Source organism: Echiichthys vipera (assembly GCF_963691815.1).
Source record: "Echiichthys vipera genome assembly, chromosome: 22".
Taxonomy (NCBI): Eukaryota; Metazoa; Chordata; class Actinopteri; order Perciformes; family Trachinidae; genus Echiichthys; species Echiichthys vipera.
The window spans coordinates 16544711-16571370 of record NC_139847.1 but is presented as its reverse complement, the minus strand read 5'-3'; the positions used below and the strand labels follow the sequence as shown (position 1 = coordinate 16571370).

The following is a 26660-nucleotide window of genomic DNA, read 5'->3' as shown; positions in this document are numbered from 1 at the left end:
AAACAAGAAAACAGCTGTTTCCAGGTGAAACCTAGGCTAATATGAGGCTGTACTTAAGTGAAAGGGTTCACATTAAATCGTCTCACTCATTCATGAGGTCGCAGCGCGGACAGTCACCTCTGTAACTATGTAACGCAACCCGCTTAATTCTTCTCCGCCTCATCATCTGTTTAATAGACATCAACAGATTGCCGCTGTCAGCGCGCGCATGTGGTTTGGTGGTATTAATAAAAAAAAGATATGTGTGTTTGTACCAAAAACATCTGCGCCATCATCACATAACTGATGACAGACAGTGGCAAGATATTTCTAAATGTCAGGGGCGCCTGGGGACACAAGCAGATATGACATTATGTCCTCAGCATCAGCATATGCACGGCCTGTGATCACCCGTTTATGATGAAGATTTGTCAAAGAACCTCATTGGGCACTTTAACCGTTGCAATGTGGAGATTTCTTCAAGGTCCTTTAAAGAACTTTCAGAAGGACCCTTTAACCCTGTCCCTGTAAAACGGCACAGTTTGAAAATGACACTTTTCAGGTTGTTAATAAACAGATCAACTGTAGTTTAACCCTCCAAATAATGAGCACGGTATTTCATCTGGAATTATATTGCACAGCAGAAACAGCATACCTCGATTTTTATAGAATATGAAGACGTAAAAGGTTTGAGGTGGTTCGGGCATTTATTAAGGATGCCCCCTGGGCGCCTCCCTAGGGAGGTGTTCCAGGCACGTCCAGCTGGGAGGAGGCCTCGGGGAAGACCCAGGACCAGGTGGAGAGATTATATCCCCACACTGGCCTGGGAACGCCTCGGGATCCCCCAGTTAGAGATGGTTAATGTGGCACAGGAAAGGGAAGTTTGGGGTCCCCTGCTAGAGCTGCTGCCCCTGCGACCCGACCCTGGATAAGAGGCTGAAGATGAGATGAGATGAGATGATGAAGAAGCAATCGGGGCGGCTGTAGAGCGTGATGTCTTCCATCCAAGAGATCAACAGTTTGATCCCCAGCTCCTCTGGTCTGCATGTCAAAGTGTCCTTGGGCAAGACACTGAACCCTGAATTGCTCCCCATGCTGTGCATGGGTGTGTGAATGTGGTGTGAATGGTTGAAGATGTCCACTGCTTTCAGTGTGAATGGGTGAATGTGACAAACACTGTGAAAGCGCCTTGAGTATCCAGAGAAAGGCGCTATATAAGTACAAGTCCATTTACCATTCATAAGACTGGACCTGTCTCATTAGGGTTCCTTTGAGATTGTTCCATTAGGGACAGATTTTATCAATGGTCCAAAAATATGCAGACATAAGTTATGTTAGCCAGTGTTGTAGTACTTAAGACCGGTCTCAAGACCACTTTTTAAAGGTGTGGGTCTCGTCTCGGTATCGACTGCATTTTTACTCGGCCTTGTCTCGGTCTCAGACAAAGAGGACTCAGGATTTTATCTAAGACGTGAAAAAATTATGTAATGTTGGATTTCTACTTATAAATCAGTGAAAAGAAATGTTTTTGTTAAAATACTAATCCGTTATATAACCTATTAATTATGTCCAATCCAGCGGACGGATAATCTGAACGTGAGAAACCATCAATAGTCAAAATAACAATGAATAGTCTTAAGAGACATTTTTCGACAAAAAAATGAGTTGACTTATTTCTCATGAATGGTTTACACATATAAATGAATAAAGTAATGAACAATGGCACATCTACTTTGAATTATTTTAACATAACCTGTTAAAAAACAAAGGCTCTGTCCTGAGTTGAATAGTCTGTGTACATAATCAATGATATCAGTGATATTCAGATCCAACAACCACTCCAATGGAATCAAAGCTATAAATCTTCCATATGATATTTTGACGTCTCATGTTTGCATTTAACATAGGTTAAACAAAAATTATGTATTTTAACAATATTATTATTTGATGAAAACCTGCCTGATGCTTCTTCCTTGCTTACTGCAGTCCACCTCAGATGAGGTGGGACATGTGACTGACTTATAAGCAGTCTAATACGTTTGTGCATTTGGCTGGAGTCAGGTGACAGTAATCACATATCAGGACATCCTGGAAAAGCTACGTCTTTTGGAACAGTCCAGGGATCTAAACAGACCTAAAAGTTCCTGCTTCAAATGCAACTGAGAGCTTGACTCTCTCTCTCTCACACACACACACACACACACACGCACGCACACACACACACCAGGAAAGTGAATGTGGGAGACAGGAGAAGCTGTGGCCGTCTGGGAGGAGATGTCAGCCAAATCTTGGGTAATAAAATGTGGCTACCTGAGTAAAACCTGGGACAGGAGCGCTGAATAGACATGGTTGAGTTGATTTCAGCTGTTTGCTCATAGAAAACAAAGGAAAATTCCCCCTCATAAGATTCACCTCTGCAGTGCCTTTTGATTATTTTATCAAGACATTCCTCAAGGTACACTTGTTAAAACACACTAGTGATAAACCGATACATGGCCGGCCAATATTATCGGCTGATTTTTGCATTTTTTACGTGTATCAATCAGCCGATGCGGGCTGCTGCGTTCGCCGATAGATTTTTCCCGCCATTATTAACAGACAGGCGTCCACAGGCAGCTTCGTGATGCTGGAGACGCCTTTTTAAGTTGAATAAATATTTGTGTTTTTTTTTAAATTGAGACTTGTAACATTTGTTATCATCATTGTGTTAATTTTGTAATGTCAATTGAGGGAGCAAAAGTAGTGTCGGCTCCAAATATCGGCAGTCCATATCTGCAATCCATATCTGCCGATCCCTGAAAAACACACACACACACACACACACACACACACACACACACACACACACACACACACACACACACACACACACACACACACACACACACACACACACACACACACACACACACACACACACACACACACACACACACACACACACACACACACACACACACACACACACACACACACACACACACACACACACACACACACACACACACACACACACACACACATTTTGTACGTATGGCAATAAAAGAGGTGAATAATAAGAGGCATTTCATACTTTGTGTGGGTTTTAAATGAAAAGTGGATCATCCAGATACATGTTTTAATCAGGCAGTGTGGGTCTCACACTGGTCTGGTTCTGGTCTTGCACTGACTTGGTCATGACTCATCAACCCCTCAAAGTTTTGGTTGTCTTGGATTAGGTGGCCCTGACTGCAACACTAACGTTAGCCACTATTTTAACACTATTAACAGATGGTGTCCTGTTGTTGTATTTGAGAGTAACTTCTCTCCTAAGAGGTAGAAATAGATCAGGGAAGAGTGTGCATCTTGATCATCAGCAAGACTGTGCAGCTTCAGAAGAATCTGAATTTGACCCCTGACCTTTTCAAGGAGACACTGAGGGGCAGGGACACGTCTGGTGGTACCTAAAATAACAATATACAACTGCAGCTGTGTGTAGTGTCGGCCCGGAGCGTCCTCTCACTGTTCCATCACACTCAGGACAAACACTGTCTTAGAGCACCCTCTGTTGGACCCAACATGTGTTGCCGCTCTATAGATGTACAGAGAAGACAAGTCACTCTCTTTAATTACCCTCTACTTAAGACTTCAAGACAAATTTAATATCACATGTATAATTAACGGACTTCCACACAGTGTGATTTGAAATGGAGTGATTTATTCCATGCTAAAGCTTAAAGATCGATCATTGTAAACCCCCGGAAAATAAACAGTAATAAATACAGCAGAAGTCATATTATAAGAGAAAAATATTTGCACTTGTTTAAAAAAGGAAAAAAAAAGAGAGAGAGAGAGAACTCAAGTAATAAAAGAGATATGAAATTCAATTTCTCAAACTGTGGAGCGTCTCAGCACGGATTCTTATCTCAGCACTTGAGTGGTGAGCGAGAGTACATCTGTGCAGATAACGGTGAGAAATTAGATTTGACGTGTCCTCAAGTAGGGAACAGATTAGAGCGATACGGTGGATACATTCATTGTGTTTAGTCAGTTATTTATCCACAGAAGTTGACTGGATCTTAAACACACTCATCAGAAGTTTCAGCACAAAAAAAAACAGTAGTGAGGATGAGAGAAGATTGGTGTTTGGAGGGGAGGGTCAACTGTGTTACATGCAATCCCTGGACAGCAGACAGTGATCGCCCCTTTCACAACTTCAGTCCCATTGCATATCTAGAAACTGACTCTATGATTTGATATTTGTCTGTACAATTCAGGGAAATAAAACATTGATTCCAGTGTAATCTCTAACTAGGCCAATTAAGGTTCAAAGTGACACATTTTACACTTCCAAAAGTCTCAGTCAAACATTACAGAGGCAACGAGAAAGTACCTTTAAATCATAATAAATGCTGTAATTTGTCTTTATGACTATTCAAAACTTGTACAATTTCGGTCACAACATCTGAGCCTGTCTTTAAAAAGTGCTGAAAATGACACAAACTGACACCTGGCGGCTGAATACATATTCTGCACCACTCTAACAACACGCTTTGGTTTTTCCTCACGTTCATATCATACAGTCATACAGTCACACACACACACACACACACACACACACACACACACACACACACACACACACACACACACACACACACACACACACACACACACACACACACACACACACACACACACACACACACACACACACACACACACACACACACACACACACACACACACACACACACACACACACACACACACACACACACACACACACACACAACCAGTACAGATGCTGAAAAAAACAAAAAAACAACATTCAGTATTAAGCACATGAAATGTTTAGACCCAGCGACTCAGAAATATTCACACACCTGTCTGAAGGAAAAACAATCTAGCAGCAGCTTGAAAATCCCCATCCCCGCCTTGGTATTTACGTAAACTCAAGTGTAAGCCACCATGTGCTTTGTTTATACCCTGCCTTTACATCACCATTGGAAGCAGCTTTTTTCTGCTGGGTAAAGCCCCAAAATGTACCCATCAGTCTGTTTGCACATAGTGTTCAGCCGACTTTACATCTCAAATTCATTAAAGTAAAACAAGTAAGACACACAAAACTCATGGAAGTGGGCAAGAGAACATGAATGCTTGTCTGGTTATACTTGTCGTCTCCACTAGAACATTTACTGTGTGCACAGCTCCGAATTAAAGTTGCACTCCGTAAGATTTTTATCTATTTAATTGCCTTTTCAGTTAATATCTATCAAAGAGTGAGTTAAAACATGACTGATCATATTATATTACTATACTATTTTCAAAGTATTCCAATAACTGTGGACACATTCCCTCTCTACATGTAAATAAGCTGCTGTAGTGACGCTGCTGACAGCGGTTGGTCAGTCAGCCCAGATCACGGTTATGCTGCGTTCACTGTAATCGGAAATTCCACTTTCTGAGTCAGTCAAAAAAAATTTGTTAAAACACACATATTGACCCTGAACTTGACAAGATGGAGGCTCTGAAAAAACAGGCTCACCTGTAGTTACATCTTACTGCCACAGAGCCGGTTGGAAACAGCGTATTTTAAATCTTATGGAGTACAACTTTAAATCTGTGTAAAGAGGGTAAACAGAAGGTTGGACTAGTACCAAGTTTCAAGGGCTTTGTGTTGCCCTGGACCTCAAGCTCAAAAGATGCCAACCCTCTACGGAGACATCTGGATGATAGGAGGGAGGAAGAAGGAAGAAAAGAGACATTAGAGCCATAAGAGTGAAAGAAAATGCAAGAAAGTTAGAGAAAGACAGAAAGCAGCAGAGAAGAAAAAAAAAATCAGAAATAGGCAGAGAAAGACCGCAACAGAAAGAGGCAGCTGTCCAGGCCCCGCAAGGCCCATCTTCCCCCTTCAAATCTCTTCAAAGGACCAGAAGAGGGTCTGTCTCCCTCCCTCCCTCCTTCCCTTCATCCTCCTGTGGATGACTCCCTTCTGCTGAGAAACGATAGGGCCCAGTGACTAACACACACCCACTGAGGGTATAATTCAATGGGCAGCATCTGGGCTTCTGTCTGCGTCCTGCTGTGCAGGTTTGTCTCTCGTGAACACGTACACGCACATAAAGCTTATTAAAAAAGGCCGACCATGCAGAGGAGACAGGGGACAATTATCATAATCACCCAAGACAGAACCAGTTCCCCAAATAATCCAACGTGACACGCACAAAACTACAAGTTTTTCAAAGGAAAAGCTCATAGACAAGCTTACACGATGTGCAACTAGATGTGTCGGGACCTTTGTGGGACATTCTGAAAGTTCAGTACCTTGACTTAGTCGTGACTATGGGAGATAAATAGCCTAACGTCCTGACTCTTCAGCTCTTCTGTGTGTCTTTTTCTTCAATCCTGACATTTTTCGACTTGATCAATAGACTCCTGGATATTTGATTCCTCATCTTCCCATATAAGAGCTATATTTTCTAAATCTCTTATAAAAGGCCCTACCTCAACAATCCAAACACAAAAGACCAAAATGTCTGCTCAGGTAGGACAACAAAACAACTCTTAGATCATAGTTCGATACAATAAAAACATTGTATTATATTAAATTGACCAGTTTAATACATTTTACATCCTCATCCTTTTCAGTATTAACTGTTGTCTGAGGCCTGGTCACACCAGAGAGAAGCAAAACTAACCCGCGTCTGTTTGCAAAATATGGCTGTCTTTGTTATATATTATTTATTATAATATTATTATAGAATACACTCTAAATATATTCAATTTACTATCATGTAAAGAAAAGCCTCACATCTTCATAATTTGAGAAAGTGGCATCTGAAAAATTCCTTGCAAAAGTTTTGAAAGAACTAATTGATTAGTAAAATAGTTGCGAGTTTGTTTTTTTCTGTATTAAACAATCAACTAGTGACTGGCCACTGGTACTGGCTCTATCCGGACACATCTGGTCTGACGCAGTTTCCCGTCTTTTCCTGAAATATTTCCACCAAAGTGCGTGTAGAATTCATTTACACACTTCTCTGCGAGGGGATCTCCATACAGTATATTCCCATGGTCATTTACGTGTCTAATTAGTATGTGAAAGCAGAAAGAACGCTTGGGCAAAGCTCAGCCTGACGGAGGTATATATTAAAAATGGAAATTGGAGCTATTACATCATATTTTGGAGTTTTTGAAGCACATCATACTGTTGGATGTATTGACGGCATTGATGTTGATTTGGATGACCATCAGCGCCCAGAGTTTACAGCGAGGAGATCGGGAAGTCCACGTAAGGCTAAGGGTAGCACACGGCTAATTCACCAGTGTTAGCGTTCGTTTGCTGACTTGTAAAAACAAAGCTAAAGTAAACAGAAACTTTGACAGAACTTTAGCCAAAAACTGTCCAACCGGTGACACAATCACTATGATTAGGATTGGTTACTCGCAGAGCTTGGAATTGTAGCTGACAAGTTAATCGCTAACATGCTAGCCAACCAGAGTCACGCTAGTCAGTCACAGTAGCTGACTGAACTTCTTTACTTGTTCTCCCTACTGAGCTATTTACTTCCCCCAAGATTGTGCATCATTTTAGTTCAATAACACTTCCACTGACGAGGGGAAAAAACAAGCTTGCTAATTGTAAGCAAACTCATTAGCTCTGCCGTTTGTACAGTATGTTCAAGAGACGAATTTCTACCATTGATTTCTGTTTCATAACTTTCTGCAAACCCTGTTTCGTGGGCCTGACAATACTCCTACAGAGCATACAATTGTATGTGCAGCACAGCTATTAAGCTAATAGCATCCTCCATTTCTGAATCATCGGTTCTCTGTTACATCAAACCTCAACACTTATTTCTCTTCATGAGCAAATCCACTTATCGCGCCCAATACATTGGTATTAGTTGATTTTACCACAAAGTTTTGCTGTTTTAGATGCTGGTGTGACCCGGCCTTCAGCAGGAGAAAAAGTAAATCGACATTCAGATGCGTTATGACTCTGTAGATTCATCAAGTTGGACCGAAAAGAGAGATGTTTATATGTAGGACGCATGTTTCTCTTTGCAAAACCGCTCAAACGCAGCTCTTTGGTACATTCCATTACCCAATGAAACATAAGCGGACGTTGAAAATCGATATCATTTAAGACCTTTAAAGTAATCATGCACATAAAAAAGGATAAGAATTATGAATACCTGAGAAAGATTCTTTTGAAATGAAAAAGATGCCATGAATTGAGGTGCTGGGGTAAACAAAAAGGGGGGCTAAAATGTAGTTGACAGAGAAAAGAGATTCTTTGTTCAAAGACTCGGCAGTTCTCTCCTCACAATATTACATTCAGTTACATCAGCCCACCTTGTTTTTCCTTTCTAATTCAGCCATCGCCCACTCTGATCTAAACTAAAAAGGGAGAGAGAAATGCAGCAATCAAGGAGCTTTTCTCCCTTTGTCTTTAGAAGTGTAAGTAATATGTGAAAACCCTTAGGCGTGCACGCACACGCACACGCACACACACAGACACACACACGCACACGCACACGGCTAAGCTCCACTGGACTTATTTCACACGACTAAAGCCGGCCCTTGTCTTTGTAGCACCAGCTGATGAGTCTCGTTAAGGCCAGCTCGTTAGGAGAGGGCCGTCTCCGTGGCAACTGCTCAGTGACAGCATGTCTGTTTGTGCGGCGTCCGCGTCATTTGTCAGTAGTAGGACATGTGTGTTTTTGGTTTAAAGAGTCGGGTCAAGCAGCAAGGCTCTGTTTCACTGTTCAGCGGTAGGGTGGAGATCTTTGTTAGGAGTGTGTGCAGCTCCAGGCCTGCAGGGTTTTTAGTCCTCCCGTCCTCTGATGGGGCGTCTCGGAGTACGTTTGTAAGCTAAACAACACACACATTTTCCACACTTCTTCTCCGCAGCAAGTCTGGATCAGTAGAACTTGTCATCAATGCGAAAGTGTGGCCTGGTGACGTCATCCGGGTTGAGGAAGACGGATATGGATTTCCCAGGGTTCTCAGTGACCAGCTGCTGCAGTCGCTGTGCCAGCTTGTCCTCTGAGGGAGAGATGATGCCGTTGGCTAGCTGGTGCCCGGGGGAGCTGTGGCCATTGGTGCTCGCTGTTAGCTCCTTCTTCAGGTGGCCTGCCTGCTGGGCTTGGTCCAGAGCTGCCCGGAGGTGCTCGCTGGGATCCGAACGCACATGGGCGAGTTTTCTGGCGACAAGCAGCGCCTGGCTGTCTGAGAGGTGCTCCAACATGTTGCACTGGGGAAGGAAGTAGTTTGGGCAGTTTTTACCCAGTATGCAATGAGCCAGGTCATCCAGGAGACCAAGGAGGAGGCGGCCTGGGGTGTCGGCGTCAGGGCAGGACAAATAAGCCCCAGGGAGTCGGTCACAGGCCCAGAAGAGAAGGGTACGCAGATGATAGAGGCTGAGGCCCGTACGTGGACGGGCCAGGATACGAGACAACACGGCTTTGGCTGCTTGGAAAGCCTGGGCCATGGGGTAAGGGATGCACTTCTTCAACTGAACCTGGTAATAAGAAAAATAAAGGACCAATGACTTAACAGGAACAGGGCTAAAGACAAAGCATTGAACTTAACGTGAATATCTGAGAGATACACAAAACGGGATGAAAAGAAAGAAAAATGGAAAAATAGAAAGAATGAAAACCAGATTGAAATGTTAATTTGACACTTTAGACCGAATTTGAGGTCAAGGTGGCACCAAACATGACACTGAAATAAAAGTTACATTTACAATCCCCTCACCTCGCTGCGTGAGAATGCCAGCCTCCACTCCCTGTCGGGCCTACCGCCCAGCGGGGAGCAGCAGGGCAGCAGATAGAAGCCAGATATGGCCTCCTCCTCCGTGATTTTACCATCCCAGAAGTGGTTGGCGGTCAGCCAGCCTTGGGCCACAGCAGGCCAGCCCCGAAACGATACCACAGGCAGCAGGTCATACAGCACCCGACTGGAGCCTGCCTGCATGGAGTAGGAGGAACAGAACTTTTTACAAAAATACCTGCACTTTAAGCAGTCTGACATTCCCTATCAATGCAGACAGAATGACTCCAACGGTCTGTGTTGGATCATCACTTCAGCAATCTGTACCTGGAGGATGATAGTGGTGAGGGGTCCGTTCCTCTCCAGTCGGTCCGGGCTGGGAATGCCTCTCTGGGGGCTGCGCCTCAATTCTGCTACAGCCTCGCTCACCACCCCCCAGAACCAGTCTGTCACCAGGGAGGGGGAGAAGTAGCATCCATCCAGAGACTGAGGAGAGTCCAGGGAGGGAATAGAGCCTCTACCTGAGCAAGGGAGAGATTGGAAATCTTGTCATTTGTGCCCTCTTTCGACCTTTGTACATGATGTCAACTAATACTGACTAACCCCCCCTCCCCCAAGATCCTGTGGGAAATGTAATCGTAACACTAGCAAATGAAGAAAATTATTTTTTTCCAAACTGCTGAAAATTCAGACATCCATATCAATAAATGTCACCACTTTGTGATGTCTCATCTTGGAAGTCTCAGACTAATGAGACACGTGAGCACATGTCAAACTGATGTTGCGGTGTAATCTGGAAGCCGCTGTGTAAACTTGACCTTTGCATTGTGAAGTTATACTTCAGTGTGAATTTCCTGGGGAGGCATTTCTCGTTTCACCTATCTGAGGAGCTATAAGAGCGGGCCTCGGCTGCAGCTTGGCGGGGGAAAATTGCATCACAACATCATGCATCAAATTATCTCAGTGAAACATGAACAAAATTCAATCAGCTCCCATTCCTTCCACTCTGCACCGCTACATTAGCAGTACCTTCAGCGTCTATTCCACTCCTCACTTTACTCTTCATCTGTCTTTTTTTTTTTTTATCCCTGTTTTTTTACTTTCCATACTATCCCTGCTGCTCTTTCTGTTATTACTTTCCTCTTCCTCGTAGCCGATTTCTCCGTTGCTGTTCTTTTTTCATCTGACCTTGCAATAGTTATCAAACCTATTCCACGTACACATTTCTCCCTCGTCCTCCTCGTCTTCCTCAGTGGGTAGTCCGTTCTCCTCCTGGCAGCAGATGCTCCAGCGGGACATGACATTGGAGTCGCAGAGACGGAGGCTGAGCCACGAGTGGCAGGGCGGAGAGTGCCTCATGTCCAGGGTGACAGGCTGGTTGCGGTCGTGGAGCTTGAGGGCGGGTACCAGCAGGGTGAAGTCCAGGTCGAAGTCGGCCCCTTTGGCGTAGTCCCCAAGTTCCTCAGGGTTGAGGTCTAAGACTCCCTCCCGGGCCCCGCCTGACAGGAGCAGGTACTCGTTGGCCACCGGCAGGCGCTGGTCCACCTTCTGGACTAAGCCTGGAAGGGTTGGAGGTGGGGGAATAAATCCAAAAATGAATCACATTCAGCACTATTCATATTCAGAGGCATTGTTATGTGTGGAAATGCGTTTCCGCCGGCAGAGCTGATGCGAGCAGCAATGAGCGGAAAGGCTTTCAGAAGAGTTCTCTCGCACTCACGGATGCACGCACACATTAAAGCACATTTCAGAATCAGATTCAGCACGGACAAGCTCACAGCGTGCACTCGGCAGGTCCGCCAAGTGAGTGAGCCTGGGAAATTTCCGGATTAGTTTGCTTTGAGAGGTGCTGCATATATTTATGAGTCGGATCCGCAGTAATATTGACACAAGAAAGAGTGTGAAATTAACAGCCCCCTCAGTGACCACTGGGCTAGACACAGTGGCTCGCCTATGTGTGTGCTCAGGCCAAGCCTTCAATTCACTAAAAACACAATGCAGCTCCGCCAGGATTGGCTGAGGGGTTACTCCTGTTATAGGTCAGCAGGAAACAGGGATAGGGAAATCACTTAAAGGATATTTCTAGTTTATTACAAATTGGGTGATATGTTTGTAGTTTGTTTAGATAATTGCTGAGCTCTATGAACATGGTAATCTCACTAAAAGGAAGTCAGATGATGAAATACAAGCTGTGGTCTTATTATATTGCTAAAAAGTATTCCCCACTCTCCTCTCTGAACAGTTTATATGAGAGAAACTCCAGCCTCCAAATCCCTTAACGGCTACTTAGCTGTGTTGTAAACCTCCCCCACTCTAGGCCCACGGGATCCGCAGTACTGGAGTCAATTATGTTTTGCAAGCTTAAAAGAGCAACTGAGAGAGGCTTGATCCTGCGACTGAACCTGGGCTGGTCTCAAGCTAACTGCCAGCTACTATATGTCAAAGGTGGGGTGTTGCAGGGCACAGATTTTGAAAGCCTGAGCCCCTCCATGGCAGTTAAGTGGCTGCAGACAGCTTAGGGGGCATCAGACCAAGCCAGCAGGCAATGTCTGGGGGCACAAAGCTCCCCATGATTCCTCTCATGCAATTACATGGGCACACAACCTTAGTTGCATGTTTTCATGTAGCGACGTGTGTGTATCGAAATGTGTGTTTGGACGTGAAAAATTGTGAATCCTAAGTAAAATGCTAGATAAAAGGGAAACGTCACCAATACTCACACAGTGGCATCAATAGAAACTCAATGCTTCCATTTTTGGATATTTAATGCGATAAAACGAAGTTAACTAGCACTTAAAGTTTTCATGTTAATTAATTCCAAGCCAATAATCAAGGTCGCACTGAGGAACATCCCTTGTCCCTACAATAGCAGCATCTCCACCCACGTCCCCTCATTTGCTACTTAACAACAAACTGGTAGAGCAGTGTGATGGAATATAAAAATAGTACGTGGGAAAACATAAAGAGAGACTGGAAATAAATGAGCGTCTTACATGGGAGTCAAAGTCAAGTGTGCTTACGAGGATCTCCCTCGTGCTTTGCTTTGAAAAGGAGCGAAATGAAAAGGCCTCATTTGACACAGCTGCGGGGGGGGGGGGGGGTTAGCACAAAAACAATGACAGCACATCTTTGGATATTTTTTTCTCAAATTTCTCAGCAGAATTAGCTTATCTCCCTCTACGAGCTCCATTATCTGCTGACTCGGTCTGCTGCAGCGTTTTCCCCCTCAGGATCCTAAGCCTCTGAACTCTCCCGTGACATCTGCAAGAGTTCCACCATCAAATACGTGGCTAATGTTCCCCTTTATGAAAGTCGTGTTGCTAATTTGAGGCGAATAGCCCAGTGAAGTTCAGAATTAATATGTAGAAAATGACTGTCTGGTGTGCTGTAAATCAAGTTGGGACCGTAGAAATGAATGAGATTGAAAGTAGAACAGACATACCCATTCAACTCAACACAGGAGGATAGTCAGAGCGGCAGCCATTTTTTTATGTGTTCTGTTGCCATTGCAAAGAACAATGAATGTTGCCGGGGGCTAACTCGTTCTATTTCTATGTTCAATGCACAGTGCTGGCTGCCATTTTCTTTTGAACAAATTAAATGACCAACGCAAACACTTCAACGGTATTTAATGGGCCACAGGGATAAATGATTAGCTAAATTAGCATAGTTGTAACTTCAGCTTAAGTTAAAACTATAGGCTAAGTAACACTACCTGAAAAATCCAGTCATGGAGAAAAGCAAGATTTCAATCTGCTCTGTCCGCAGCCTCTTATCCACCTGCACATGGCTCATTAATTTGCACATTGATGATGTCATCGGACCTTGATGTTTGATTCCCAGCAGCAGCAGAGGGAGGAAGACAGAGGACAGGGGAGGGGGCAGTACTGATACTGACTGATGTTTGTGTTCTGCTCTCTTTCTAAACTTCATTTAGTAACTGCAAGTCAGAGTTTCCATCAGTCGTGCCGAAACTAGATTTAAAATTTAAAGTCTGCGGTACTCTCTCTAATATTAACTGAAGATTTCCACTTCCCTGCTGCCCTTACTTATTAAAGAGGTCTGGATGAACTCATGTGAATCGATGTGTCCTGAGCGGAAGTACAGGTTGGTACAAAATAGTTTGATGAGACCAAGGTGATTAAAGGAACACACAGTAGAGTTGGGGGGATAAGCCGAATACATCAGGGCTCGACATTAATAGTTGCCAGGTTGCCACTGAAAACCATTTTGAGAAATCGTCGACCAATTTTTGGCCTTTGGTTGCCATCAGTGGCAACTCCTTTTTAACATGTGGTAAATATATACAGCAGACAGCAAAGCATGCATAGGTCAACTCAGATGTGCCAATGAGACGAATTTTAGATTGTTTGTGTTACCCACCTCAACTTTGCATATATTTGTATTGACTAGGTATGCAATCAACCCCCCCAACACGCGCAAAACACGGCCTGTGTAAACGACATAAGAACCAGATGAACCTGACTGAAAAACAAAAAGGACACTTGTGAATTTTTGGGGTCTTTTATGTCACATTTTCATTATTAGGAAGATTTATTATTCAAAGCATAAAAGTGACTTAAAAATGGCAACAGGCACCATATTTTCAGTTTCGCAACCAACAGCTAATGCCTGGTTGTCAGCCTGGCAACCAGTTTTGAGTTAGTTAGTGTTGAGGCCTGTACATACCTTCTGCAGTTGCAAAAAGTGCATCAAACTTAATTCAACTGTCTTGAAGCTGAGGTTAATGTTTATGCGAGCGATGTGCAAAACAAATTACTGCCAATTGATAATCAGAAATTGAAAACTGGTGAAAAGAGAGGAGAGGGGAGAAAGACTGGATGGGCAGATGAAAGAGAAAAAGAGAGGGGGTAAAGACAATGTCAGAGGGAGGAACAGATCAGACACCAGCCAAAGGGAACAAGTTTAAAGCTGCGGCTCCTCCTGATTTGTTTGGTTTTATCTGCCACTGATAAATGAGGTCGAGTGTGCGAGGAGGAGGAGAAAGAGCGATGAAGAGAAGAATAAAGAGCAGCAGGGGCTTCAGTTGAAGAGAGGAAAAACTGTATCAATTAGCGGGGTTTTTGGTCTCCACACTGGCTGCGAGAATTTAGGGTTGTTCCAGGGAACGCATCTATTTTTTAATTCAAACTCTCAAAACGACAGATGCACGCTGCTTTAACGGGCATCTGCCAGCGAGCATGCACACGTGCCTGGAACACACTCCAACATATATGCCTGTAGACACACAGTCTGAGAATAGAGCTGGAATGGAGACAGTCTAGGCTGGTTTCACAGCCACGGATTAAACCTAATCCTATAAGAAATGTCTTTGAATGTAGATTTCCATTAGAGGCAAGTTTTGCGATAAGAGCTATTTTCAGACTGGACCCAATTCCATGTCTGTTAGGGCTATTGGTTACTCCATCAATCTCAGCGTGTGCTAACAGTAAAGCATTCCTTCCTACCTGCATGGAATGCTTTCACATACCATTACTGGACCAGAAGTGAACCTTAATGCATCACAATATCCAAGAAGAGGTTTTATACTCTAATATGAAGCCCCAGTAAAACCATGAACCGAACTTCCAAGGTTAAAAATCACATGTTGCAATCAAGGAGCAATCAGGCTGTTGCTCGAGTCTTTGAAATGACCTGCTCCAGGAGATGAGGCTGGGGAGAAAAAAATTCAATATCTGATTTTAACATCAATAAATCATCACAACTTTAATCCTGGGAGATAACTATGATTAGCATAAGCAAACACTACAGAGATCTGCAGCTGCTGCCAACCTCTGCACTGCATTTTACTTCCAGAAATTGGGTTTAAGAGAGAGATAGTTTCACTGTGAAAGAAATGTCGAATTGTACTCCACTTTTCACAAGTCTCGCTACCGTACTGACATGCATATTTAGGGGTTCAAGGGATGCTCCAAGCTCACACTGTCACGACACCAGAATTCAATACTTCAATACTAGTATTAAAGAGAGAATACTGAAAAACTCTTTCAAAACCACAGAAAAAAGGAAATACGGCCCCAGGTACATAAGAAATGGATTAACAACCTGCACACAGTGCTGCTTCAGAAGAACTCCCTACTAGACGTCAGAACGGTACTTTAAAACAACAGTCTAAGTTTCTCAGAGGTGCACCTGAATGCTCCATGATGTGCCACACACCAAGGATTTAACCGTTCTGTTGTTTCTCTGTCTATCTATCTGTCAGTCTATCTCAGACTCTGGCAGTGGCCGTGGCATCCCAAAAATTACAGCGTCAGGCTTTTGGTAAGATATCGTTGGCTGCAGGATACCACTGCTAAACTACACCGCGTCATCTTTGTTTTTTTTTATAGCTTCGGTTCTTTCAATACAATCACATGTGTAATTAACAGACATTGTAGCGTGGCGTAGAAAAAGTAGTATTGATAAATTGAGACTGAAGCAAAAAAGAAGAGAGGATACGCAACAGCACTCTTACTGAAAAGGATAAATAAGGTTTAGGGTAAAATGCATTTATATTAAGATAAACTTCCAACTTGAATATCTCCAGCTGGGAAAGCCAACCGTCAAGACTTTGCCCCGCCTCAAAAAACGAAAAAATATAGACCATGAAAATGTCTTTAAAAAAGAACTGACTGTGATTGAAAATCAATAGACCATTTATTTTCACAAGAGCTCTATTTTGTCATGGAAATGTGTCAACAATATATATAATACTGTGTGATATTATGCAATATTGAAGTGCATTAATACAGCATGACCTGACATCCGGCCATCTGACTGAAAGGTCCCTGCTGTGGTTTAGTAAAGGAATAGTGTAGTTACGCAGACATTCTGCCACACACCTATATCAAATACATACAGTACCTTACTTTACCTTCACAGGTGCATTTGGACATGCCCGCTTTCAAAACGAATCAACAAAGTGACACAGCTGAGAAACAACCCCCTGAAGCAGAGCAGCGGCATCCAGGGACAGACATCCTTTTTCATCACAGCCAGAGCAGAGTGAGAATATGCTGCCACACACCTCTAGTCTGATCGACTCCAAGAATAGCTGTGTAAATCTCTCTGGAAAATAGGATTCTTCTAAATAAGACGATGGCTTTCTATATTCTGTTGCTGAAGAAGGCGGCAGCTAGTCTTTTAACCTAACCTGAGTTAGAATTGTTTTTTTTTTTGCATATTTGCTGAAACTTTCAGACTTTCAGTGGCAGACGATCTTTGGAAACTCTAAGAGTCTCTGACACGGTGTCAATAACTGCTCATGAACTCTGATTTTAAAGCATACCAGTACAATAAAATATGTCTCCGAAAGCACTTTCTGCAAGAAACAGGCAATACAGAGCAGTAACAGAGAATTGATTCATACTTCAGCGCTGCCTAGTTTCACATTTTTATCGGAGCAGTCATTGACACTGCGTCAGAGACTAGTGGTAGCACACAGTGATGGCCCTGAAAGCAGGCTGGATTAACAGACGGAGGTAGGGATACATTACTTTTTGAACAGATCGTCCGTGACTGTAGTGACTGTTTCGGCAAATATAAAAAAAAAAAAAACATATTTTTCTTAGCCAGATATGTTCGGTTACTAGAATCCGGCATCTAACGTACCACTGTTTCTTCAGCAGAAGTAGAGACTTCCTGGAGTCTTGATGTCACAACAAGGTTGCCAGGTAACCTGCGGAGACTGAAGCCTTGCTGCCCCCCCCTCCTGCTTTGAGATTTGAAAAAGTCTAATTATGTCTTTGTAAACGGATAGTCTAGCTAAATGTTATTTCTCTGCAGGTTCTTGATTCAAAGCCCCTTGGTGCAGTAGTTTCTTAAGGAACAGACGATGTCTGAGTTGAAATGATATTCCCAATCGTCGTCGTATATCCTCTACCTCTGTGTGACCTTCTGTTATTTCAGACAATTCATCTCTTATTCAGCAGCAGAGCATGCCATAACAATAATCTTAAAAAGCAGCCTCATCCTAAAAGGCGCAATTCAATCTGTTACAAATGACTCCTGTCTAATATAGTCTCTACTGGATGTTATCAGCACTGCTCAACCACCACTTCTTGCAGACTCACCTCGTGCGCTAATAGCAGGATTAATCCCAGACAACCCAGCCATCCCACCTGCTCCCTGTTTATGAATTCATATCAAGGCAGGAGATTAGCTCCTAAATAGGCCTTTATGGGGGGAGTGGGAGGGGGTGTATGTGACTGCCTGAGTGTGAATGTGTTTAATATAACAAGAAGGGCTCAGAGTGATGACAGACATGGCGTGTCTAAACCACCTGCAGAGAGAGGATGCAGGGAGCTGTCAGGGTCTCATAGCGCTTCACTGCTGCTTTGATGCCAACTGCACTGTGAAACCATGTTGCTTAAAATGACAGGCAATTATCACTGAAAGAAAAAAGTGTCACTGCAGGTTTACTTTTACACTTTAGGGCAGCAGGATAGCCCGGTCCCTGGATAAGCCATAGACAACCGATCCTGACCTTTGATAATCCCACTGAGGAGAAAGAGATGTGATCAATTCAGTCTCACGTTAGAGGTCAGATTTCCGAGTCTTTGTTTTATTTTACGATAAAGCAGGTTGAGCTGCTACATAAATACTGTGAAAAAGTCAAAGCCTCCATCCGCGGAGAAATGCACACAGCCCGTATTCAGATACTATCTTTAAACGAGCTCAGGTGCAGGGATACGGAGAGCGCAGATACTGGATGTCTAAAGAGTACTGAATACAGCGTTGGAGCCGGGGCCCTGTTTATTCTTATAAAAGTTGCTCAGTGGCACATGGAGCATCAGAGCGTAAAATGACTGGGATAGGCAGTGCTGCTTCTGCACTATGGGGCCCATAGAGCCGTCTACTTTTGCTTTAGTGCTCTGGCTAACTTGAATGGGGATTAAATTATTTAATCGTGCGGCTCTTCTGGACTCCAAATGTTATTGGACTGAATGGATCAAATTCTGAGGGTTACGATGCTTAAAAAGAAATAATTCACTGGGGGGAAATATTTTTGGACCAGAGGGCATCACATGAGGGACCTGAGAGTTAAAATTCAACAGTTTGATTACTATGTGACCAATCAGAGCAGCCTAGGATTTTTCACGAGGGGGGGGGGGGGGGGCTTAAACACAGTGTATAGGTATATTCAGACAGACAGTATGAGAAAAAGACTGTTTCTAGAACAATAAAGCCTGTAAACATATTCTAGAATAAATCAAAGATACAAGCATGAACCCGAGCATGATATGGAACCTTTAAGAAATGATTATAGGTAAGTAAGTAATTAACTCATAACTTTTAAATATGCCACAGTACTCAATATATACATAAGCAGTCCTAACTACATCATTCCAAACTATTATCTTTTTTTAAATTCATTTTATTTTAATTATGATACATCCGGTATTTAGAAATGCTGCTATTTGAAGTTCATACATTTCCATAAGCTTGATTCAAATTATTTGAAAGGAAGAGGGAAATATCTGTCCGTTTGTGTCCTCCAGCATCTAGATATATGTGAGAAACTGTTTTAAGGGTTAGAGAAAAGTGTTGAGGTGTGTGACGAACATACACTTCCTCACGTAAAATACTGTTATCAGGTGACAGCTACAGGCCAAATGAATCCTCCCTCTTTACCTCAGGAATACTAAAAGTTTGTCTATGAATGGGCAAAAATCACAATGTCAGCCTTGGTTATTAAAATGAGAAGCGTAGCAGATTTCATATCATGCACTGCCAAAACACTGCTTACGGAACATTCTGTAAGTCATATCTAATTAGATACCATGAAAGACACTCAATGGAGGATGTGATGTGTACCTGTGGCCATGTTCACTCACAGGACACCCTGCTGTGTTTAGATGACTGCCAGTTGTTCCACTTATTACAGAGTCTTATGTGACAGAGGTTGTGAGTTGAGGTAATGAACATCATCTCAACTGTGTTTTGCATTCATTTTCACTGATGTGCCAGCTGTCCAACCATTAAGATTGAATGCCAAAAAAGGTGAGTCAGTGAGGAACAATGACCATCTGATCATTGCATCTCATCGGTGCTGCTTGGCACCGGTGTGTCCACGCCGATGAAAACTGAAGGGAAACAAAGCCTAACTGATTAAATTGAAATATTTCAGTCATCTACTGTTGCAGTGCTGTGGATCTGCCCAGCGATGCCAGATGACGAGAGGCTTTTTGAGTCCAAAATGGCATTAACAGAGAATTAATCAGCCAGAGCGGCCATGCGGGGCCTCCAATCCCTAACTAAAAACCACAAGTCAACTCAGAGCATCAGAGCAGGGCCCTCAAATGAGGCAGGAAGTCACAGCTGTGGAAACAGCATCCACAAAAGGAGTCCAGCAGTGTTAATGAGCTGGAGTGAGACACTGGCCAGTAACTGTGTGGATCCGCAGGGCCACTAGCTTGCCTGGCTAATGCCCGGACCACACTGGCTACCTGTGCAGCGTGTACGTGTCGCAGAACCACTTGCTTTTAATGTCAGTGCCCATATTAACCAGCTGCATGTCTGAATGATCTGTTAGTAGTCATACAACCGTTTTAATGTCTTTATTTCTAGAATAGGTCACAAAAACCATGGGATATATATATTTTTTACTCAACAAATCTTATTCCTGTTGCACATTAAAAGCCCTCTAGGGTTCGAGTGCAATATATATCTTCATTTGTTAACACAGGGCTATTAGTCTATTACAGATGACCATTATCAGAGGTAAACTTGATGAAGGAAGACAGGGCTGGCAGTAGCTGGACACCAAGCACGTGTGAGCTGCAGCAGTTCAGCGAGGTAGCAGCCTCACAGATAGAGGTAGGCGGCGTGGCTCGGGTGTAAGTGAGCAGTTTCCCCAAGGCAGCCACTCTGATGGTTAAAATTTAACCAGGACGGGTTTTTCCCCCCCAAAATAAAATATGCATCACTTTGCATACAAGTTTGTGCAGCCTCAGAGAGGTTAGAAGGTTTAGCAGGAGGCATTTGGTGTCTTATAAATGCATCCAATATTAAAGATTACAGTGCACAAGGAAAGTAAAATATAACTTAATAGAACTGAAAGGTTAGTACTAATCAGGCTACCCCCAGGGTTCTCCAAGCTACATTTAAGAAAACTAACATTTATTTATGATGTTATGGTATTTAATTAATCCTACGGAAGGGCGAGAGAAAAAAATGTAAGACCTTTGCAAATGATATTCAATACTTAAGGCCTTATTCAAAGTATTAAATTCAATGCTTTTTTAAATAATTTCAAGAGCCAGTGGGTACCCTGCTACGGAACTGTGATCATTTTTTGGTGAGCATGCATTTACGACATGTATTTGTAGTGAAATAATGGGGGGGGGGGGGTTGGAAAGTTTTAGAACAACTGCAGAGTCTTTTTGAGCCACAACAATCACAAAAAAATCTTGAGATTCTAGTGGGACTGATTAATGTGCACTCCCTGAAGCACCACCAATCACACTATACACACACACACAGACAGGCTTTGTTTGGTTTTCTTTTGTTTTTCATATTTCATCACAGCTCAGGGTGAACTTTTGACTTGTGCCTCTCCTGACTCAGTAGAATCCAACCGAGGTGCTAATCAACCTTCTCCGTCTAACGGCCTCCACTTATCACTGTTAAAAGCCCAAATGTGCACCAGGCTAGGTGGCGTTAGTGTGAAGAATAGTAGAAAACAAAGGGGGTGATGTAAGAAGCCCAACACAAAGACGAGACGTTGAGGGCACTGAAGGCCAAGTGAAGAACAGGTTATATTTCTTGTCTCAGATGATGATGTCAAAAACCGGGCCAGGGCAGAACACTGCTCATGACTTTTGAAACTTGGATCAAAAGTATCAATTTTCACTGACATCAGGGGGAGATGAACTCTAATCTGAACTCTGTCAAGCTGGTGCACAAACATTAAGATCTGAAAAGTTGGGTTGGGGCCAGGGTGTGTCGGGGCCTAACACCAGATCTTCTGCTTCACGGCCAGCTTGGATCCATTTCTGTCTTCATCAGACTTTTGTTTTTCAAAAGACATACAGCCCCCGCCACGCTTGCCCGAAGGCGAACCAGAGTGTTTACTCAAACACAGGGTAAATAAAAGCCTCTTCTTGGATCTGTCAGACTGTGAAGAAATTCACTGGGTATACTTGTGAGTGTGCATGTTCTAATCTCTTTCCTTCTCCCTGACAGTGTGCAAAGCACAGTGGGGATCCCTCTGCAGCTCAAACTATTCAAAAATCTGGCAAAAACAGCCCCACATGCACACATACCAATGCAGCTCCGATGAGCCAGGCATGCACGCTGTAACAAGGCCCCACCATCAAGAGGGTGTATTTGCTTTACAGTGCTGCCTTTCATCAGAAGTATACATCTGCTGATGCAGCTACCACCGCTCACTTAACTTTATATTCCTAGAAGCCAACACAAACTGTCTCTCTCTCTGTGTCAAACTTATTTTTTTCCCAGTTGGAGCTGTCACAGCAGGCGGTGAGGCGCAGGGTACGGAAATACCAGCCAATCATTGGTGACTATGCCACAGAAAGCAGTCTCAAAACTGAAAAATAAAAGTTACAGGGAGATTCTCTACCAAGAGAGCAGGAGTAGACAAATTTGCACGGGAATCTGAAAAGAGAGTGCTGGCCAAACAGGTTTTGTTTCCAGTGTGAATGGGCACACTCATAGTGACATGAGAGAACAAGGACGGCAGCAGGGAGGGGGGTGAGTGCCACCTATTGGACAAACACACACACTTCACTTCTTACTAACAACTGACAATAGAGGAAAAAGACAATACATCAGAGACGGCTTCATGGCTCACTTAGCAAAACCATCTGAGTGGTTCAGCATGACAGGCAGCACACAGATGACAGAGGGGGAGTAGAGCAACACACAATGGAAATATGAATCATGCGCAAAATGTGCTTGAATTCCAACGTGTCATTTAGAATCCAATTTGCATATTATAGGCACTAAATGTGCAAGTTTATAAATCATTACATCTACACTGCCACAAATAATGCGTCTCTAATTTGGCATAAAAAAGACCAACCGTGTAATAATGTGTCTTCTCGGGGATTAAATTGAACATATTGTACCCTTTCACATGTATAATTATAGTGTCGATCGTGTTTGTCACACGTGCTGTCTCACAACCTAGTCATGAAACGTCTGCAATAGAGAAGCGTGTCCCATCCCGTTAAAGTGAGATCCAGCAGCTTTATGCTTTTTGCTTACATTAAATTTCTCATTTCAACAGACAGACAGTGACACATCACAAGCAACCTCTATGTGTCAGATGTAGAGGAAAGATATCTTCTGCGGTACAGGATTTAAACTGGTTGGAGGTGGTTTAAAATCTCTCTTTTCGCTCAGGCTTGTCTGTTTTTTGTCCGACTGGTTGTTGACCAGATGAATATCAAATCCAAACTATCACTGTAAGAGTGAACATCAACATTAGACCTTTTGCTTCCACATCAATTTGCTTTAAAAAAAAAAAAAACATGTTTTCATACATTTTGTTATTTTTAACCCCGACAGGGACAAGCGGTTGAAGACGAATTAATTCATGAATGAATGAATGTAAAAGCCTGCGGATACACTACATCTACTACTAATGGAGGGATATATCAGCTGTCTGTGATTACTGAGTACAGTTGTAGTTTTTTGGGGCGATGTTTTGGGCCATGGTTAAAACTTTATTTTGTTGTTTTGTATTTCTGTTTCTTTTCACATCGTACTTGCTGAATTGAGGGCTTTTTTTCAAACAAACCAGAGCTGGTGATCGTTGGAACACTTTTGGTGAGTTGTAGTTTGTCTGGAAAGTTTGAATAAAGTGTGTTTTTAAAATAAGTTAACAATGTAATTAAAGTTTGGTGATAAGAGAAATTTCGTTGGCAGTTTGTGAGGATATTTTGCCTCTTTATGAGTGAACACATCTCCCAGCTGACTGGGGAAAGACTGTGTTTAACAGTGTGCAATTGTGGAGCAGGATGTTCGTAGGAATGATTATTTTTTACATTCAGTGACACAATGCTGGGTAAATAAAGGAAAAAAATAGAGACTATATGCTTTCCCTTGACTTAAAAACCTGAACATCTCCATATGACGAACAAGAGGGTCAAGGATAGACAGCTACAGAGGCAGGGCCATACAATGACGAAGCATGCTTTAGTTTCATCTGTGTTTAAACAATGGGGAATTTCAGCATCTATCCAAATTACACTGAGTCATATTGCTGCACATTTATCACAATGGGTAACTAAATATTATGATTGCAATACCAAATGGTCAACAGCAAAGTGCGAAATTAGGTGTCACAAATATTTAGCGGTGAATGGACAATACACAATCTGATTATAGCTTTCACCGCAGCTTTTCCTGTTTAACATCCCACTGTTGTCATCATAATCACATCTCTAAACTACATTAAAGCTGCATCCAACCATTGTCACATTCATATCAGTTTGATGGTTGAGGAAAGGAAAATATTGCGTTAGGGAGCATGTGTTGTTGTTGTTTTTTTTGTAGACATACCTAGCATGTTGAAGATGAAGTCCTTGGCGGTGTGGACCTCTAAGGCGGTCTGGTCTCCAAACTCTCCCTGTTCCAGTACTACCAGCTCAGACACCTGGGCTGACAACTGATTCAGAGTGGCCCCTGACCTGAAGTCCACCTCTGACAGCTTCTTGGCAGGGGCTGGGGAGCGCGGTGCCACCGCACTCATGAGGGACTCCATCTTTACAGCCCTGAAGGGCAGAGAGAGAAACCGATGTTGGTTTGTTAGCCTATAACGTCAGAGTTTTAATATCAAAACAACATATTTCCATGGCTAACTCACCCCTAATGTCCCCCTAGGGAGGAATTATGCGGCCCCAGTGCCAATAATAACTATCGGTTTAGACCGATTTCGTAATGGACCCTTCATGTTTTCATTGCCAAATAATGCTTGCCTTGTTCTCAACAGCCTTGTGTGAATCATGAGACTTTGAGGGGCGATTCTAATGGAACACATGACATCAAGGAACAACTAACATTACATTTTAAGAACAGAAAAAGACACACTGATGTAGCAATTACAGCTTTAATCAACATTTAGTGATTCAACCCGGGGCCTGAGAACTGAAAGCCCACATGATTAATAAGAGCACACTATACCACTATAGCCTGTTACTAAGTCTAACCTGATAAGATTATTTGCAAAACATTTAATCACATGTTACAAAATGAACTAAGTGTACTGTATTTACCATCTCTCAGTAAACTAATTAGAGGGATGCAGTTCCAGTTGGTGCAATCATTGTTTTACATTGCAGACTTGTGCATTATTGGTTATGTGAATCGCAGCTATTTAATGACTGCCCCACTGTAATAAACCTGCTAACCAGGCAGAACGTTGACCAAAACTCAGGCTTATGTGCTGCTTTGTATCCTAGCATGTTCTCTTCGGGGTTGACTTGGTTTAGTCGTGCCTTAAGAAACGGGTTAAAACTGTGATTTACTGTTAACCGGACGCCAATATACCGACAGGGGAAGGGCATTATGTAAGGCGTAGTTATATTGAGTGGTTTATTACGTTTAAACACTGTCTGAAGTAGTGTATCCTGAAAGTAGCAAGCCAAAAACTTGCAATGTAAACACAGCTTAGTGGAGTGGAATGCCAACATGGCCTCTGCCCCACTAACCAAACTAGGTCAATTAGCGAGCGAGCTCCCACTGTCCTAGCTGCTAAGCTAATAGCCGAGCTAATTAGCCAGCCCACAGTCTGGCAGTCAACATTAGCTAATTACATCATTCGTAATGAAAACCAATTAGCCTGGGCTGCGTTAGAGATATTGATATAACTACTGCACAGCCGTGTTAGCACAGTATTTGACTTGCAGTGGTAATGTCGGTGTGGCACCTCGCCCACAGGCAGCTAATTTTTTTATTAGCCAACTTAGCTTTATCAAATTAGCTTGCTAGCTAACATGCCAGGTGGGGACAGGGTAGATAAGTGTAGCGGCACGTTGACATGCAAACGCACAAACACAAGTTCACACTAAAAATCTATAACTACACAAACACATCCACCCACATGCGCTCAGATCCGGGTCTCGTTAGCTCGCGAGTCGCGTGATCCCAGTACAATCATTAGCTATCGGACTAAAGCGGTCCAATATCGCATATACAGACACACACACACACACACACACCCTTTACACGGCGATACGAGGGAGTTTCTTCACTATCTTCTACGTTTACTGTTCTTGTGATCCCCGTGCTTCAATCCGCCTTCTTCAGCTGTCATTTCCAACAGGTCCCAGGCGCCACCGTCCCCCTGGCAACACCGTCCCAGAAATCATGGTCCTTCTCTGAGGATCCAGGGATTAGGAGTGTGTGTGGCACGCACGCCCCACATTACGGAACCACAAAACGGATTTGTGAGGTCAGGTTATGATTAAAATTGTGCCTGTGTCCTCGCAGAGAAGACGAGGCTGTGTTGAGGTTTGTAGTAGCAGGGCAGGGCGGTTTCACTACTGCACAGCAAGTGTTTGGATGCATGAGCATGTGAGCGGTCCTTCAGTCCAGCACAGAAGCGGTGTCCACTGGGTGCTGCATGTGCACTGTGGGTACTGATTCTCTGCCTGCCCCATCTTATTATAATAATAATAATAATACTAATAATAATGCATGTTGATGGAGGTACGTTATGTGCACTGTGGGTACTGATTCTCTGCCTGCTCCATCTTATAATAATAATAATAATAATAATAATAATAATAATAATAATGCATGTTGATGGAGGTAAGTTATATGCAGCGTGGGTACTGATTCTCTGCCTGCTCCATCTTATAATAATAATAATAATAATAATAATAATAATAATAATAATAATGCATGTTGATGGAGGTAAGTTATATGCAGCGTGGGTACTGATTCTC

General features: G+C 43.0%; 1 protein-coding gene across 2 annotated transcripts; it reads right to left on the bottom strand.

Annotated features, from left to right (window-relative positions):
• Nucleotides 1–4726: 4726 nt before the first annotated feature.
• Nucleotides 4727–26251, bottom strand: tmem102 (transmembrane protein 102). 2 transcript variants are annotated; one of them, XM_083937269.1, is made up of 6 exons: nt 25932–26251; nt 24274–24485; nt 10962–11300; nt 10069–10262; nt 9727–9939; nt 4727–9487 (listed from the first exon to the last, which is right to left on the bottom strand). In XM_083937269.1, exons 2-6 carry the CDS (start codon nt 24473–24475, stop codon nt 8888–8890), a joined length of 1548 nt encoding a protein of 515 aa, XP_083793395.1. In that variant the 5' UTR covers nt 24476–24485; nt 25932–26251; the 3' UTR covers nt 4727–8887. The 2 variants fall into 2 exon arrangements, with proteins under 2 accessions (XP_083793395.1, XP_083793396.1); XM_083937270.1 differs by having other exon boundaries at nt 25981–26251.
• Between the last annotated feature and the right edge of the window lie 409 nt (nt 26252–26660).

What these genes read in the sequence shown, in the direction of transcription:
- tmem102 (XM_083937269.1), bottom strand. Translation starts at nt 24,475, where the DNA reads ATGGAGTCCCTCATGAGTGCGGTGGCACCGCGCTCCCCAGCCCCTGCC. An exon ending in GGAGGACGAGGGAGAAATGT is followed by an intron (nt 10,263 to 10,961) that starts GTACGTGGAATA and finishes TCCCTTGCTCAG; the next exon opens with GTAGAGGCTCTATTCCCTCC. An exon ending in TCACCACTATCATCCTCCAG is followed by an intron (nt 9,940 to 10,068) that starts GTACAGATTGCT and finishes TACTCCATGCAG; the next exon opens with GCAGGCTCCAGTCGGGTGCT.